Below are 13,519 nucleotides of genomic sequence, written 5' to 3'. Positions count from 1 at the left end.
TCACCTTCTTCCTGGTGCATGTAAGTGCTTGCGACACAAATTCAAATGTTAAATACCGCGCTCAGTCCGAATCCGTCGGATCGTCCAACAGCGCACCCCCAGATTTGTGCTGCATGAAAGCCGGCGCATTTGCGCTAAAATCCGACCATGTGCGCCACAATCCCCTTTTAAACGGTAATCGTCGTAATATCCAACGTTTGTGCTGTCCGCGGACGCTTAGTAAATGAGCCCCAATGTGTAAGCGTGTAATTTACAAGTGTAGTTAGATGGTGGTAGACACTGTCCCCCACATTTACCTACAAGCAGCAGACCAACTTCTTGGATCTATGGTGAGAAAGACTAATGGTAGGCGGTTGGAGAGTAAAACTCTGTAAACTGAAACTATTCATTAGATAATTTTCTAATGTTTAAAGGATCTTTACAATGATTTACTTTATCTTCCAATTCCTTCCTGTATGTCTCTAGGAGGTGTGTGAGAAATGTCTATAGAGACAAACATGTAGCTATATTCCCTCAATTCCTTGGCATATAATTCAATAGGCCGTGGCCATTAATACATAGTCAACCATCTCCTGGGAGTGGCGGTCCCAGAAGTTTTTATGATCAGAAGGATCACCAATGCTTTTTATAGTGTTTTTGGTAGTACTCTTATTAACAATTGATGTTTCTGTCACAGTTTCAGTATATCTTGCACAAAAAATATAAAAAATTTTCATACTAGAGCTTAAACAAAAATGCCAATAACGAAAAAAACTGTAAATGTAGTCTTTTAAGTCATATACTATGTAAACAAAGATCAACAAAAACACCCCAAATATTGCAGCAAATCACTGCTAGGGGCAGTTATCATGTGTGTAGCATATACATTCAGTTTGCAACGGTGCAACTTTTACGCAGCGTGGAAATCATTTTTGTGCCTTTTTGACAGCAGGATCACAAAATAAATGTGAAATAACTTAACTTTGTCTATGATAATATTCAATTGTTTATGACCAGAGGAATTTATTATCAGACTCATTATTCACATTTGATTTAACACAAAGAATACCGGACTCACCCAAGGTTTTTGGATGAGGGCAATGAATATAATATTGGTTATGAAACTCTGATCCCTCACCTCGTGTCTCCATCTTCCCTCCCTTATAGGTTGTGAGCCCTCACGGGTAGGGTCCTCCTTCAACTAGCTTACTGATCTCTGTAATCTTGTATTTGAACTGGCATTTGTTCTTGTGTTAAAGGAAACCTACCATTTGAAATGGTAGGTTTCCTTTAATGTAATGTATGTGAATCCCCTATAGCTTGTACAGCACCATGGAATTAATATAAATAAATAATAACATAAAAGGACAAATATCCCAGACCTTCAGAATTGGCACCACTCACCCCTCGGTGCAGCCATCATAGCCAGGGATGTATTTGCCTTAGAAACACGACACCAGTTTATGGAGGGGGTGCCCTCAAAATCAGGACTTTGAAAAAGTATTGGTGAGGTCATGTGGGGATACAGAATATAGATATGGGAACACAGGGGTTCATTTACAAAGGGTCGCGCATGCACTTTTTCCGGACTGTGCACCATTTTCGTGGCTTCCATGCGACAAGAATTGGGGCCTCGCCATGGACATTCCAACTGATTTGCACTGAGTGCGGTATTTAACTTTTAAATTGTTTGGCACGCCCTTTGTTAAAGGTGCAACAAAAAAAGATGGTGAACTCTGTCAGACCTGAGGGGGGAAAAGACACATTCATGATTTCTGGCACACGATCTTAGTGAATCGACGCACCCAGTGCATTATAGACGGAAAATACACTTCCTGTGAACTCCAGTGACCCTGCAAGTAAATGTGCCCCCGCAGTGTTTAGTGTGAAGGTGTTGGGTGGCATCTTCCCCTGTGATATCACCAAATACATGTTGTAGCATGTCTTTGCCACTGGTGCTTGAATAAACATTACTCAACACGGAGTGCTGCTCTCCTGCTAATTCCTTTGGATCCTTCTGGTGCCCTGAGTCAGGCCCAAAGAGCTTGCACCCACCTGGACTTGAATCCACTTCACTGTGCCGCCCTCATCTTTCTTCTGTGCTGCACCAAATACATGTTGTGATAACCCTTCTCACGTCACCATTTGCACTAGTGTCTAAAGGTGACCTACTAGCCCACATGTCCCTTATATATAATTGTATATCTCCTTCTGCTTGAGTCGTCGCGTGCGCTATAAAAAGAACGGGAAATAAGTGACATCATAAGAGGCCTGGCGTGTGTTGAGGGCAGAGGAGCAGTGGACATCTTGTGTAATGTACCATCACGTTATATATTCTCTGAATAATAACATATTTTGTTGTCATTGTATTTCCAAATCTCCCCCTACACACAGTGACCTCTGATTCATCAGACCTCTGTATGATTCATGGTTTGTATGTGTGATGAGGATCACGATCCTGGGAGACATGTGTGAGCACATAAGGGCAGATGTGATAGCGGGGATGAGGGATGATACAGGCCCACAGTACAGAGACAGCACTGCAGCAGATGCCATACACAGCACAGCTAGGAAAGCCTCACAGACACAGACATACGTACGCTCCACATCATGCAGCTTGGCCCGCTCTTCCTCCAGCTTCCCCTTCAGGCTTTCTGCCTCATTCTTCAGGGAGGCCAGGGTCTCGTTCTCTTGCAGTCCCTCGGTTGCCATCTTGAGATAAACAAGAGAGAAGGTTGTATGAGAGGAGAGGAGGGAGGTGGGAGCAGCAGTGTGTGATGGGGATGGCTGCACTACCAGGGATGCTGGAGCAGCAGCTGTGCCGCTGGAGACAAGGAGGGGTTTTTTTTTATAACAAGAATAGCTTTATTTATAGAAATACAAAGGAGCATTTTGTTCTGTTTTGCTTTTCATGGATGTGGAAACAACATCAACAACTAATATTACAAAATATCAATATGATGGATCATATTTAAATTCATATAATCATAAATTTTGTATAAAATAAAAACTAAAACACATTTTTTAAGAGTACAAGACACACTCCATAATTGGACATAAAAAAGGGACAAAATATATGTGATTTGATTATACAGGCTGGTTATACAGAGGGGATGAGGAGCTGGAGGAGGCTGTGCCGGAGAAGTGGAGGCTGGTTATACACAGGGGATGAGGAGCTGGAGGAGGCTGTGCAGGAGAAGTGGAGGCTGGTTATACACAGGGGATGAGGAGCTGGAGGAGGCTGTGCAGGAGAAGTGGAGGCTGGTTATACAGAGGAGCTGGAGGAGGCTGTGCAGGAGAAGTGGAGGCTGGTTATACAGAGGGGATGAGGAGCTGGAGGAGGCTGTGCAGGAGAAGTGGAGGCTGGTTATACAGATGGGATGAGGAGCTGAAGGAGGCTGTGCAGGAGAAGTGGAGGCTGTTTATACAGAGGGGATGAGGAGCTGGAGGAGGCTGTGCAGGAGAAGTGGAGGCTGGTTATACAGAGGAGCTGGAGGAGGCTGTGCAGGAGAAGTGGAGGCTGGTTATACAGAGGAGCTGGAGGAGGCTGTGCAGGAGAAGTGGAGGCTGGTTATACAGAGGGGATGAGGAGCTGGAGGAGGCTGTGCAGGAGAAGTGGAGGCTGGTTATACAGAGGGGATGAGGAGCTGGAGTAGGCTGTGCAGGAGAAGTGGAGGCTGGTTATACAGAGGGGATGAGGAGCTGGAGGAGGCTGTGCAGGAGAAGTGGAGGCTGGTTATACAGAGGGGATGAGGAGCTGGAGGAGGCTGTGCAGGAGAAGTGGAGGCTGGTTATACAGAGGGGATGAGGAGCTGGAGGAGGCTGTGCAGAAGAAGTGGAGGCTGGTTATACAGAGGGAATGAGGAGCTGGAGGAGGCTGTGCAGGAGAAGTGGAGGCTGGTTATACACAGGGGATGAGGAGCTGGAGGAGACTGTGCAGGAGAAGTGGAGGCTGGTTATACAGAGGAGCTGGAGGAAGATGTGCAGGAGAAGTGGAGGCTGGTTATACAGAGGGGATGAGGAGCAGGAGGAGCCTGTGCAGGAGAAGTGGAGGCTGGTTATACAGAGGGGATGAGGAGCTGGAGGAGGCTGTGCAGGAGAAGTGGAGGCTGGTTATACAGATGGGATGAGGAGCTGGAGGAGGCTGTGCAGGAGAAGTGGAGGCTGGTTATACAGAAGGGATGAGGAGCTGGAGGAGGCTGTGCAGGAGAAGTGGAGGTTGGTTATACAGAGGAGATGAAGAGCTGGAGGAGGCTGTGCAGGAGAAGTGGAGGCTGGTTATACAGAGGGGATGAGGAGCTGGAGGAGGCTGTGCAGGAGAAGTGGAGGCTGGTTATACAGAGGGGATGAGGAGCTGGAGGAGGCTGTGCCGGAGAAGTGGAGGCTGGTTATACAGAGGGGATGAGGAGCTGGAGGAGGCTGCGCAGGAGAAGTGGAGGCTGGTTATACAGAGGGGATGAGGAGCTGGAGGAGACTGTGCAGGAGAAGTGGAGGCTGGTTATACAGAGGGGATGAGGAGCTGGAGGAGGCTGTGCAGGAGAAGTGGAGGCTGGTTATACAGAGGGGATGAGGAGCTGGAGGAGGCTGTGCAGGAGAAGTGGAGGCTGGTTATACAGAGGTGATGAGGAGCTGGAGGAGGCTGTGCAGGAGAAGTGGAGGCTGGTTATACAGAGGAGCTGGAGGAGGCTGTGCAGGAGAAGTGGAGGTTGGTTATACAGAGGGGATGAGGAGCTGGAGGAGGCTGTGCAGGAGAAGTGGAGGCTGGTTATACAGAGGGGATGAGGAGCTGGAGGAGGCTATGCAGGAGAAGTGGAGGCTGGTTATACACAGGGGATGAGGAGCTGGAGGAGGCTGTGCAGGAGAAGTAGAGGCTGGTTATACAGAGGAGCTGGAGGAGACTGTGCAGGAGAAGTAGAGGCTGGTTATACAGAGGGGATGAGGAGCTGGAGGGGGCTGTGCAGGAGAAGTGGAGGCTGGTTATACAGAGGAGCTGGAGGAGGCTGTGCAGGAGAAGTGGAGGCTGGTTATACAGAGGGGATGAGGAGCTGGAGGAGGCTGTGCAGGAGAAGTGGAGGTTGGTTATACAGAGGGGATGAGGAGCTGGAGGAGGCTGTGCAGGAGAAGTGGAGGCTGGTTATACAGAAGGGATGAGGAGCTGGAGGAGGATGTGCAGGAGAAGTGGAGGCTGGTTATACAGAGGGGATGAGGAGCTGGAGGAGGCTGTGCAGGAGAAGTGGAGGCTGGTTATACAGAGGGGATGAAGAGCTGGAGGAGGATGTGCAGGAGAAGTGGAGGCTGGTTATACAGAGGGGATGAAGAGCTGTAGGAGGCTTTGCAGGAGGAGTGGAGGATGGTTATAGAGAGGGGATTAGGAGCTGGAGGAGGCTGTGCAGGAGAAGTGGAGGCTGGTTATACAGAGGGGATGAAGAGCTAGAGGAGGCTGTGCAGGAGAAGTGGAGGCTGGTTATACAGAGGGGATGAGGAGCTGGAGGAGGCTGTGCAGGAGAAGTGGAGGCTGGTTATACAGAGGGGATGAGGAGCTGGAGGAGGCTGTGCAGGAGAAGTGGAGGCTGGTTATACAGATGGGATGAGGAGCTAGAGGAGGTTGTGCAGGAGAAGTGGAGGCTGGTTATACAGAGGGGATGAGGAGCTGGTGGAGGCTGTGCAGGAGAAGTGGAGGCTGGTTATACAGAGGAGATGAAGAGCTGGAGGAGGCTGTGCAGGAGAAGTAGAGGCTGGTTATACAGAGGGGATGAGGAGCTGGAGGAGGCTGTGCAGGAGAAGTGGAGGCTGGTTATACAGAGGGGATGAGGAGCTGGAGGAGGCTGTGCCGGAGAAGTGGAGGCTGGTTATACAGAGGGGATGAGGAGCTGGAGGAGGCTGTGCAGGAGAAGTGGAGGCTGGTTATAAAGAGGGGATGAGGAGCTGGAGGAGACTGTGCAGGAGAAGTGGAGGCTGGTTATACAGAGGGGATGAGGAGCTGGAGGAGGCTGTGCAGGAGAAGTGGAGGCTGGTTATACAGAGGGGATGAGGAGCTGGAGGAGGCTGTGCAGGAGAAGTGGAGGCTGGTTATACAGAGGAGCTGGAGGAGGCTGTGCAGGAGAAGTGGAGGTTGGTTATACAGAGGGGATGAGGAGCTGGAGGAGGCTGTGCAGGAGAAGTGGAGGCTGGTTATACAGAGGGGATGAGGAGCTGGAGGAGGCTATGCAGGAGAAGTGGAGGCTGGTTATACACAGGGGATGAGGAGCTGGAGGAGGCTGTGCAGGAGAAGTAGAGGCTGGTTATACAGAGGAGCTGGAGGAGGCTGTGCAGGAGAAGTGGAGGCTGGTTATACAGAGAGGATGAGGAGCTGGAGGGAGCTGTGCAGGAGAAGTGGAGGCTGGTTATACAGAGGAGCTGGAGGAGGCTGTGCAGGAGAAGTGGAGGCTGGTTATACAGAGGGGATGAGGAGCTGGAGGAGGCTGTGCAGGAGAAGTGGAGGCTGGTTATACAGAGGAGCTGGAGGAGGCTGTGCAGGAGAAGTGGAGGCTGGTTATACAGAGGGGATGAGGAGCTGGAGGAGGCTGTGCAGGAGAAGTGGAGGCTGGTTATACAGAGGGGATGAGGAGCTGGAGGAGGCTGTGCAGGAGAAGTGGAGGCTGGTTATACAGAGGGGATGAGGAGCTGGAGGAGGCTGTGCAGGAGAAGTGGAGGCTGGTTATACAGAGGGGATGAAGAGCTGTAGGAGGCTTTGCAGGAGGAGTGGAGGATGGTTATAAAGAGGGGATTAGGAGCTGGAGGAGGATGTGCAGGAGAAGTGGAGGCTGGTTATACAGAGGGGATGAAGAGCTGTAGGAGACTTTGCAGGAGGAGTGGAGGATGGTTATAGAGAGGGGATTAGGAGCTGGAGGAGGCTGTGCAGGAGAAGTGGAGGCTGGTTATACAGAGGGGATGAAGAGCTAGAGGAGGCTGTGCAGGAGAAGTGGAGGCTGGTTATACAGAGGGGATGAGGAGCTGGAGGAAGCTGTGCAGGAGAAGTGGAGGCTGGTTATACAGAGGGGATGAGGAGCTGGAGGAGGCTGTGCAGGAGAAGTGGAGGCTGGTTATACAGAGGGGATGAGGAGTTGGAGGAGGCTGTGCAGGAGAAGTGGAGGCTGGTTATACAGAGGGGATGAGGAGCTGGGGGAGGCTCTGCAGGAGAAGTGGAGGCTGGTTATACAGAGGGGATGAGGAGCTGGAGGAGGCTGTGCAGGAGAAGTGGAGGCTGGTTATACAGAGGGGATGAGGAGCTGGAGGAGGCTGTGCAGGAGAAGTGGAGGCTGGTTATACAGAGGGGATGAGGAGCTGGAGGAGGCTGTGCAGGAGAAGTGGAGGCTGGTTATACAGAGGAGCTGGAGGAGGCTGTGCAGGAGAAGTGGAGGCTGGTTATACAGAGGGAATGAGGAACTGGAGGAGGCTGTGCAGGAGAAGTGGAGGCTGGTTATACAGAGGGGATGAGGAGCTGGAGGAGGCTGTGCAGGAGAAGTGGAGGCTGGTTATACAGAGATGATGAAGAGCTGGAGGAGGCTGTGCAGGAGAAGTGGAGCCTGGTTATACACAGGGGATGAGGAGCTGGAGGAGGCTGTGCAGGAGAAGTGGAGGCTGGTTATACACAGGGGATGAGGAGCTGGAGGAGGCTGTGCAGGAGAAGTGGAGGCTGGTTATACAGAGGGGATGAGGAGCTGGAGGAGGCTGTGCAGGAGAAGTGGAGGCTGGTTATACAGAGGAGCTGGAGGGGGCTGTGCAGGAGAAGTGGAGGCTGGTTATACAGAGGAGCTGGAGGAGGCTGTGCAGGAGAAGTGGAGGCTGGTTATACAGAGGGGATGAGGAGCTGGAGTAGGCTGTGCCGGAGAAGTGGAGGCTGGTTATACAGAGGGGATGAGGAGCTGGAGGAGGCTGTGCAGGAGAAGTGGAGGCTGGTTATACAGAGGGGATGAGGAGCTGGAGGAGACTGTGCTGGAGAAGTGGAGGCTGGTTATACAGAGGGGATGAGGAGCTGGAGGAGGCTGTGCAGAAGAAGTGGAGGCTGGTTATACAGAGGGAATGAGGAGCTGGAGGAGGCTGTGCAGGAGAAGTGGAGGCTGGTTATACACAGGGGATGAGGAGCTGGAGGAGACTGTGCAGGAGAAGTGGAGGCTGGTTATACAGAGGAGCTGGAGGAGGCTGTGCAGGAGAAGTGGAGGCTGGTTATACAGAGGGGATGAGGAGCAGGAGGAGGCTGTGCAGGAGAAGTGGAGGCTGGTTATACAGAGGGGATGAGGAGCTGGAGGAGGCTGTGCAGGAGAAGTGGAGGCTGGTTATACAGATGGGATGAGGAGCTGGAGGAGGCTGTGCAGGAGAAGTGGAGGCTGGTTATACAGAAGGGATGAGGAGCTGGAGGAGGCTGTGCAGGAGAAGTGGAGGCTGGTTATACAGAGGAGATGAAGAGCTGGAGGAGGCTGTGCAGGAGAAGTGGAGGCTGGTTATACAGAGGGGATGAGGAGCTGGAGGAGGCTGTGCAGGAGAAGTGGAGGCTGGTTATACAGAGGGGATGAGGAGCTGGAGGAGGCTGTGCCGGAGAAGTGGAGGCTGGTTATACAGAGGGGATGAGGAGCTGGAGGAGGCTGCGCAGGAGAAGTGGAGGCTGGTTATACAGAGGGGATGAGGAGCTGGAGGAGACTGTGCAGGAGAAGTGGAGGCTGGTTATACAGAGGGGATGAGGAGCTGGAGGAGGCTGTGCAGGAGAAGCGGAGGATGGTTATACAGAGGGGATGAGGAGCTGGAGGAGGCTGTGCACGAGAAGTGGAGGCTGGTTATACAGAGGTGATGAGGAGCTGGAGGAGGCTGTGCAGGAGAAGTGGAGGCTGGTTATACAGAGGAGCTGGAGGAGGCTGTGCAGGAGAAGTGGAGGCTGGTTATACAGAGGGGATGAGGAGGCAGTGCAGGAGAAGTGGAGGCTGGTTATACAGAGGGGATGAGGAGCTGGAGGAGGATGTGCAGGAGAAGTGGAGGCTGGTTATACAGAGGGGATGAGGAGCTGGAGGAGGCTGTGCAGGAGAAGTGGAGGCTGGTTATACAGAGGGGATGAAGAGCTGGAGGAGGATGTGCAGGAGAAGTGGAGGCTGGTTATACAGAGGGGATGAAGAGCTGTAGGAGGCTTTGCAGGAGGAGTGGAGGATGGTTATACAGAGGGGATGAGGAGCTGGAGGAGGCTGTGCAGGAGAAGTGGAGGCTGGTTATACAGAGGGGATGAGGAGCTGGAGGAGGCTGTGCAGGAGAAGTGGAGGCTGGTTATACAGAGGGGATGAGGAGCTGGAGGAGGCTGTGCAGGAGAAGTGGAGGCTGGTTATACAGAGGGGATGAGGAGCTGGAGGAGGCTGTGCAGGAGAAGTGGAGGCTGGTTATACAGAGGGGATGAGGAGCTGGAGGAGGCTCTGCAGGAGAAGTGGAGGCTGGTTATACAGAGGGGATGAGGAGCTGGAGGAGGCTGTGCAGGAGAAGTGGAGGCTGGTTATACAGAGGGGATGAGGAGCTGGAGGAGGCTGTGCAGGAGAAGTGGAGGCTGGTTATACAGATGGGATGAGGAGCTAGAGGAGGTTGTGCAGGAGAAGTGGAGACTGGTTATACAGAGGGGATGAGGAGCTGGTGGAGGCTGTGCAGGAGAAGTGGAGGCTGGTTATACAGAGGAGATGAAGAGCTGGAGGAGGCTGTGCAGGAGAAGTGGAGGCTGGTTATACAGAGGGGATGAGGAGCTGGAGGAGGCTGTGCAGGAGAAGTGGAGGCTGGTTATACAGAGGGGATGAAGAGCTGGAGGAGGCTGTGCCGGAGAAGTGGAGGCTGGTTATACAGAGGGGATGAGGAGCTGGAGGAGGCTGTGCAGGAGAAGTGGAGGCTGGTTATACAGAGGGGATGAGGAGCTGGAGGAGACTGTGCAGGAGAAGTGGAGGCTGGTTATACAGAGGGGATGAGGAGCTGGAGGAGGCTGTGCAGGAGAAGTGGAGGCTGGTTATACAGAGGGGATGAGGAGCTGGAGGAGGCTGTGCAGGAGAAGTGGAGGCTGGTTATACAGAGGAGCTGGAGGAGGCTGTGCAGGAGAAGTGGAGGTTGGTTATACAGAGGGGATGAGGAGCTGGAGGAGGCTGTGCAGGAGAAGTGGAGGCTGGTTATACAGAGGGGATGAGGAGCTGGAGGAGGCTATGCAGGAGAAGTGGATGCTGGTTATACACAGGGGATGAGGAGCTGGAGGAGGCTGTGCAGGAGAAGTAGAGGCTGGTTATACAGAGGAGCTGGAGGAGGCTGTGCAGGAGAAGTGGAGGCTGGTTATACAGAGGGGATGAGGAGCTGGAGGGGGCTGTGCAGGAGAAGTGGAGGCTGGTTATACAGAGGAGCTGGAGGAGGCTGTGCAGGAGAAGTGGAGGCTGGTTATACAGAGGGGATGAGGAGCTGGAGGAGGCTGTGCAGGAGAAGTGGAGGCTGGTTATACAGAGGAGCTGGAGGAGGCTGTGCAGGAGAAGTGGAGGCTGGTTATACAGAGGGGATGAGGAGCTGGAGGAGGCTGTGCAGGAGAAGTGGAGGCTGGTTATACAGAGGGGATGAGGAGCTGGAGGAGGCTGTGCAGGAGAAGTGGAGGCTGGTTATACAGAGGGGATGAGGAGCTGGAGGAGGCTGTGCAGGAGAAGTGGAGGCTGGTTATACAGAGGGGATGAAGAACTGTAGGAGGCTTTGCAGGAGGAGTGGAGGATGGTTATAAAGAGGGGATTAGGAGCTGGAGGAGGATGTGCAGGAGAAGTGGAGGCTGGTTATACAGAGGGGATGAAGAGCTGTAGGAGGCTTTGCAGGAGGAGTGGAGGATGGTTATAGAGAGGGGATTAGGAGCTGGAGGAGGCTGTGCAGGAGAAGTGGAGGCTGGTTATACAGAGGGGATGAAGAGCTAGAGGAGGCTGTGCAGGAGAAGTGGAGGCTGGTTATACAGAGGGGATGAGGAGCTGGAGGAGGCTGTGCAGGAGAAGTGGAGGCTGGTTATACAGAGGGGATGAGGAGCTGGAGGAGGCTGTGCAGGAGAAGTGGAGGCTGGTTATACAGAGGGGATGAGGAGTTGGAGGAGGCTGTGCAGGAGAAGTGGAGGCTGGTTATACAGAGGGGATGAGGAGCTGGAGGAGGCTCTGCAGGAGAAGTGGAGGCTGGTTATACAGAGGGGATGAGGAGCTGGAGGAGGCTGTGCAGGAGAAGTGGAGGCTGGTTATACAGAGGGGATGAGGAGCTGGAGGAGGCTGTGCAGGAGAAGTGGAGGCTGGTTATACAGAGGGGATGAGGAGCTGGAGGAGGCTGTGCAGGAGAAGTGGAGGCTGGTTATACAGAGGAGCTGGAGGAGGCTGTGCAGGAGAAGTGGAGGCTGGTTATACAGAGGGAATGAGGAACTGGAGGAGGCTGTGCAGGAGAAGTGGAGGCTGGTTATACAGAGGGGATGAGGAGCTGGAGGAGGCTGTGCAGGAGAAGTGGAGGCTGGTTATACAGAGATGATGAAGAGCTGGAGGAGGCTGTGCAGGAGAAGTGGAGCCTGGTTATACACAGGGGATGAGGAGCTGGAGGAGGCTGTGCAGGAGAAGTGGAGGCTGGTTATACACAGGGGATGAGGAGCTGGAGGAGGCTGTGCAGGAGAAGTGGAGGCTGGTTATACAGAGGGGATGAGGAGCTGGAGGAGGCTGTGCAGGAGAAGTGGAGGCTGGTTATACAGAGGAGCTGGAGGGGGCTGTGCAGGAGAAGTGGAGGCTGGTTATACAGAGGAGCTGGAGGAGGCTGTGCAGGAGAAGTGGAGGCTGGTTATACAGAGGGGATGAGGAGCTGGAGTAGGCTGTGCCGGAGAAGTGGAGGCTGGTTATACAGAGGGGATGAGGAGCTGGAGGAGGCTGTGCAGGAGAAGTGGAGGCTGGTTATACAGAGGGGATGAGGAGCTGGAGGAGACTGTGCCGGAGAAGTGGAGGCTGGTTATACAGAGGGGATGAGGAGCTGGAGGAGGCTGTGCAGAAGAAGTGGAGGCTGGTTATACAGAGGGAATGAGGAGCTGGAGGAGGCTGTGCAGGAGAAGTGGAGGCTGGTTATACACAGGGGATGAGGAGCTGGAGGAGACTGTGCAGGAGAAGTGGAGGCTGGTTATACAGAGGAGCTGGAGGAGGCTGTGCAGGAGAAGTGGAGGCTGGTTATACAGAGGGGATGAGGAGCAGGAGGAGGCTGTGCAGGAGAAGTGGAGGCTGGTTATACAGAGGGGATGAGGAGCTGGAGGAGGCTGTGCAGGAGAAGTGGAGGCTGGTTATACAGATGGGATGAGGAGCTGGAGGAGGCTGTGCAGGAGAAGTGGAGGCTGGTTATACAGAAGGGATGAGGAGCTGGAGGAGGCTGTGCAGGAGAAGTGGAGGCTGGTTATAGAGAGGAGATGAAGAGCTGGAGGAGGCTGTGCAGGAGAAGTGGAGGCTGGTTATACAGAGGGGATGAGGAGCTGGAGGAGGCTGTGCAGGAGAAGTGGAGGCTGGTTATACAGAGGGGATGAGGAGCTGGAGGAGGCTGTGCCGGAGAAGTGGAGGCTGGTTATACAGAGGGGATGAGGAGCTGGAGGAGGCTGCGCAGGAGAAGTGGAGGCTGGTTATACAGAGGGGATGAGGAGCTGGAGGAGACTGTGCAGGAGAAGTGGAGGCTGGTTATACAGAGGGGATGAGGAGCTGGAGGAGGCTGTGCAGGAGAAGCGGAGGATGGTTATACAGAGGGGATGAGGAGCTGGAGGAGGCTGTGCACGAGAAGTGGAGGCTGGTTATACAGAGGTGATGAGGAGCTGGAGGAGGCTGTGCAGGAGAAGTGGAGGCTGGTTATACAGAGGAGCTGGAGGAGGCTGTGCAGGAGAAGTGGAGGCTGGTTATACAGAGGGGATGAGGAGGCTGTGCAGGAGAAGTGGAGGCTGGTTATACAGAGGGGATGAGGAGCTGGAGGAGGATGTGCAGGAGAAGTGGAGGCTGGTTATACAGAGGGGATGAGGAGCTGGAGGAGGCTGTGCAGGAGAAGTGGAGGCTGGTTATACAGAGGGGATGAAGAGCTGGAGGAGGATGTGCAGGAGAAGTGGAGGCTGGTTATACAGAGGGGATGAAGAGCTGTAGGAGGCTTTGCAGGAGGAGTGGAGGATGGTTATACAGAGGGGATGAGGAGCTGGAGGAGGCTGTGCAGGAGAAGTGGAGGCTGGTTATACAGAGGGAATGAGGAGCTGGAGGAGGCTGTGCAGGAGAAGTGGAGGCTGGTTATACAGAGGGGATGAGGAGCTGGAGGAGGCTGTGCAGGAGAAGTGGAGGCTGGTTATACAGAGGGGATGAGGAGCTGGAGGAGACTGTGCCGGAGAAGTGGAGGCTGGTTATACAGAGGGGATGAGGAGCTGGAGGAGGCTGTGCAGAAGAAGTGGAGGCTGGTTATACAGAGGGAATGAGGAGCTGGAGGAGGCTGTGCAGGAGAAGTGGAGGCTGGTTATACACAGGGGATGAGGAGCTGGAGGAGACTGTGCAGGAGA

At 53.5% G+C, this 13,519-nt stretch overlaps 1 protein-coding gene across 2 annotated transcripts in view; it reads right to left on the bottom strand.

The window, feature by feature from the left end:
- GNB5 (G protein subunit beta 5) overlaps positions 1-13,519 on the bottom strand; it is a 70,654-nt gene that overhangs the window by 23,087 nt on the left and 34,048 nt on the right. Inside the window, exons 1-2 of one of the 2 annotated variants that reach the window (XM_072148209.1) lie at positions 2,776-2,801; positions 2,580-2,691 (exon numbers count right to left, since the gene is read on the bottom strand). In XM_072148209.1, coding sequence (XP_072004310.1) covers positions 2,580-2,691 — 112 coding nt within the window. In that variant the 5' untranslated portion in view covers positions 2,776-2,801. Of the gene's footprint in view, positions 1-2,579; positions 2,692-2,775; positions 2,802-13,519 lie in introns of those variants that run through there. The other variant, XM_072148208.1, reaches the window with a different exon arrangement.

This window comes from Engystomops pustulosus, chromosome 4 (genome assembly GCF_040894005.1).
Source record: "Engystomops pustulosus chromosome 4, aEngPut4.maternal, whole genome shotgun sequence".
Taxonomy (NCBI): Eukaryota; Metazoa; Chordata; class Amphibia; order Anura; family Leptodactylidae; genus Engystomops; species Engystomops pustulosus.
This window is presented reverse-complemented; position numbering and strand designations above follow the sequence as displayed.